The 4,351-nt window shown below is 47.2% G+C and overlaps 1 protein-coding gene across 1 annotated transcript in view; it reads right to left on the reverse strand.

The window, feature by feature from the left end:
* PDCD11 (programmed cell death 11) overlaps positions 1-4,223 on the reverse strand; it is a 43,781-nt gene extending 39,558 nt beyond the window's left edge. Inside the window, exons 1-3 of the mRNA XM_067537132.1 lie at positions 4,108-4,223; positions 1,776-1,887; positions 381-512 (exon numbers count right to left, since the gene is read on the reverse strand). Of these exons, the coding sequence (XP_067393233.1) occupies positions 381-512; positions 1,776-1,877 (234 nt within the window). The 5' untranslated portion in view covers positions 1,878-1,887; positions 4,108-4,223. The remainder of the gene's footprint in view (positions 1-380; positions 513-1,775; positions 1,888-4,107) is intronic.
* Positions 4,224-4,351: the final 128 nt, after the last annotated feature.

A 4,351-nucleotide genomic window follows, 5' to 3' on the forward strand; every position in this document is an offset into this window, starting at 1 on the left:
TAATGGAGGTCAAAACACACAAATCATAGAAATGTAGAACAGGAAGGTACCTTGATAATTCATGTAGTCCAGCCCTTTTGCACTGACACAGGACTAAGCATTATCTTCTAGACCATTCCTGACAGGTGTTTGTCTAACCAGTTCTTAAAAACCTCCAGTCATGGAGATTCCACAACCTCCCTAGGTAACTTGTTCCAGTACCTAACTACCCTGACAGTCGGGAAGTTTTCCCTAATGTCTAACCTAAATGTCCCTTGTTGCAATTTAAGCCCATTGCTTCTTGTTCCGTCCTCACTGGATAAATAGAACTATTTATCACCCTCCTCTTTGTAACAACCTTTTAGATACTTGAAGACTTATCAGACTATTCATCCACAAACCTCAACCGTGAGAAGTTCAAAATCCTTAGCATTGGTTTTAATGGTTTCCTTTTTCTCTGCCTTGAGCTTTTTCCGCTTTCCTTGATCTTCTTGGATCTTCTTTCTTTTCTGGGATCCTTCTTCATTATGAGTCTAAAGGCAGATTTTAAGGGGCGGGAGGCAGGAGAAAAAACAAGAGAATTGTAAGAGATGGTTTTTGTGCTCCACTGAAGAGCAAAACTATCAGTCACTCCAGATTAGGGGGAAATGCTAGAGTTAGGAGTGAGAAAGAAATTCTATTGCAAACCCCTTCACATATTTGGTATAAAGCAGGAATATATTTCAACAGTTTGAGCAAAACCGTTCAACAATTTTTGAGTTAAAACAAGCAGGAAAAAGACATTTCCTTCCCTTCCTCCTAAGGGAAAAAACCAACATCAACCACGTTGAGCCTTCATTTGCAGAGAAAACTCAAGAGTGACTTAAAGCATCGCATTAGTGCAGCTGCACCGCTGTAGTGCTTTAATGAAGACGCTTTCCTGTCAGTGCAGTTAATCCATCTCCCTGAGAGGCGGTAGCTACATCGGCAGGAGAGCTTGTCGACATGGTGCTCTCTACGCACAGGGTTAGGTCAGGATAACTACATTGCTCAGGGGGTGTGGATTTTTCACACCACACCCAAACCTTAAAACCTCAAACTTGGCATGGACATAGACCCTGATCAAGCAGAGCACTTAAGGAGGTTCTTAACTTTCAGCACATCAGCAGTCTCATGAAGTCAATGGGACTGCTACGCCTGAAGTTAAGAACATGTTTTAAGTGTTTTGTTGAATTGGTGCCAGAGCCCTCAGTGAGGCAGCTCTGCTTTGCTAAGTCGGAAACAATTTGTTTAGAAATAGCAAAATTAACTGACATTTTAAAATGGAGTGTTTGTGTGGCAGGTAGAAGAGGAGGATGATCTGTCATGCATCCTGTTCTTTCAGGCACAGAAACATGAAACAAGAGAAACATATTAGATCAAATGAATTGTGGCGTAACTCCATTGAATTCAGTGTTCTTACACCACTAGATAGATGTGGTGGGATCTATCTAGAAGCTCTTACCTCTAAAAGCAGATTACATGGGATCAGACACCACTGAAATATTTCAAAGTTAAACCCTGGTCAATTACGTTTGATTAATGGTTTGCCATGATCTTCACTCAGGGTCAGACATCTGTCAGGTCACAAAAATCATGGATTCTATGATGAAGGCCAGTCACAAGTATTAAAATGAATATTAGGGCTCAGTCCTGCAGCCCTCATTCAGACAAAGCAGTCAAGGTCAATGGGAATAAGGACTACAGGGTTAGATCCTTATGCTAATTGGCAGTAGAATAGCTCAGAGAGCTTCATCTAGCATGTGCACACAGCTTACATCAAATAAGTTATCCTGCTCTAATGGTCGCCTGGGTGCTTTTCCCTCTGGGGGTTTTTTCTGGGTGCCTCCTCGAGGAAAGTCTTCTTCCACGGATGCCATGTTTGCATTTCTATGGGGAAAGCAAAAAAAAAAAAAGTGAAATCTGCAATTGTTATGACATCAGAGTTTACATGGCAGGAGAATGAATGATCTTGGAAACTAAACAATGGTTCACTTGTCTTTTTTAGTAAATGACAAAAAAAAAAAAAAAAAGATTTACTGAATGCATCTAGAGGATTAGAAGACAAAATATAGGCCTCTGAGAACACTTCAGTGTATTTGAAAATGACAGTTATACACATATTAGAGACACAAAGTGGGTGAGGGAATATCTTTTATTGGACCAACTTCTGTTGGCGAAAGAGACATGCTATTGATCTTACAGAGCTCTTCTTCAGCTTATACACATGTGTATCAGTTATCAGAACTTTTCACTAGGGTCCTGCTCACCAACATTACCATAATATCAGTTTTCACTGACAACTGAGAACACTGCACATACACATTAAAGATGCTTTAAACTTAGAAATTCCTAACAATGAAATTATCTGCACACTTGTATGTAACAGGTGAAGCACCAGCTCCACAGAAGAGTAACAATATACGCCTTAGACATATCACCTTGGTCTGTGATCTTGTCAGATCTCAGAATCCTAAGCAGTCAGGGCTTGTCTACACTACAGAACATTGGCCAGCATAGTTTTGCCAGAAAAGCCATCCTACTGTAGAAACAGCATTGATAGCTGGAGTTCTTCCACTGGCATAGCTACACTAGCACCACAACAAGCAACATTAGCTGAGAGAGAAGCAGCATTCTTTTGGTGGCATAGATGTGTCTATGGAGGTGGCCAGCATAGCTACATTGGATAGATGGTGTCATTTTTTCACACCCTTAACTGACAGTTATACCACAAAATTTTGTAATGTAGACCAGGCCTCAAACATAGCAGTACCACAGCAGCTGCAGGAATTAGTGCTGACACATCAGTAGGTGCATAGATGTAACTAGCCCTTTGGAAAGAACCAGCATTTTAGCAATTGTTGGGGGCCACTGGCTGCTAAAAGTGTTATTTTTACATAAAACAGAGGTCCGGACCACTTGTGGTCAATTCAGATGCCATAGAACTTCCCTTTGCACATGCATAAAGGCTGTCACACAATATCATAGACAAACTCCAATTTAAGTAATTACATTTTACCCCCCTATCGCCCTCCTGCTGTTTCAACTGAATACAGTAACTGTATTTGCTGCTGGTCTAAATTGTGAGGTGTTGTTATACCTCATTCAGCAGTTTTCCCAGTTCATTCCAGCGGCAGCAGCATAACCGTGGTGGAATGATACAAGCAAGTGGGGCATTGTAAACTGCTGTACTAATAAAAACTATATTCCCTTTAGGGCAGAAAAACTAATCTAAAAGTATATTACACACCAGGTAAGATGAGACAGAAACACAGGCCAGAGCCAGCCAGTAAAACCAGCCACATGTCACATGAGAAACCCAGAGACTGCCTTGCTGCAAACCGTTAGGACAGGCCTAGACAGAGTTAAATCCAGAACAGATCGCAGCTACGCCCACCAGGATAAAAGTTACAAGGTCTAGCTCAGGGCCTGCCAACCTTTCTGTACTGAGCGAAGACCTTGGCTGGGCTGGTCAGTCCCCGCTCGACGCCCCAGTGGAACTTGTGCTGCTCCCGCTGGAACCCCACCCGGAGTGGGAACGCGCCCAAGGGACTGGAAAGCTGAGCACCACCCCGATGCCGCTGGGGCCCAGCAAAGAGGCCCCTCGTTAAACACAGGCGGCTGGGGACACCCCCAAAGCCTGCAGCACCAGTCCCGAGGATGCAAAGCAAGGACCGGACAGCAGGGCAGCAGGGAATACGCTGATCTCTGGGCCACCGCGCTGGGGGACCGCCCCCCGGCCCCATCCAAATGTGGGGCTCGCTTGTCCCCAGCCCTGCCAGGAAACCAGCTCCCGGAGCGAGAGGGGGCGCCGCGCAGTGACCCTCCCAGCCGGGGGCTCCGTCCTCTCCCCTCCCCGCCCCTGTCGCCAGGGGCGGCTCCAGGCGGGGACCGGGCGCTTGTCTCTCCTCCTCCCCGGCCACGGCCAGCGGCGCTGAACTAAGCTCCCGGCCGGGGAGCGGGAGAAGCCGCAGGGACCCTGTCCAGGGCTCCCCTGCTGGGGGGGGCGAGTCGAGATTCCCTCCCCCGCCAGGAGCCGGGCCCTGGGGCGGTTCCCTTCCCTCCACCCCGGGGCTGGGCCCGGCCAAGCTCTCGCGCGCGGTCACTCACCTCCCGGTTCAGCCGCACATGGAGGCCACCATCGCCGCGTAACCCGGAACCGGAAGCACTCCCCAGGGACAAAAGAGGAGGAAAAGGTCAAACGGAAAAAGCCCTGGATCGCCACGGGACGAGCGGCCCGGGAGGCGGAGGAAACATCCAACCAATCCAGGGGAAAGGAGGCGGAGCATGGGCGGATGGACATTTGCCACAGCCAATCCGCAGCCCCCTCCCACGCACCCACCCTTTGTGTCGT

The sequence above is a fragment of the Emydura macquarii genome, unplaced genomic scaffold (assembly GCF_026122565.2).
Source record: "Emydura macquarii macquarii isolate MOO-44397 ecotype Brisbane River unplaced genomic scaffold, CSIRO-AGI_Emac_v2 contig_3692, whole genome shotgun sequence".
Classification (NCBI taxonomy): Eukaryota; Metazoa; Chordata; order Testudines; family Chelidae; genus Emydura; species Emydura macquarii.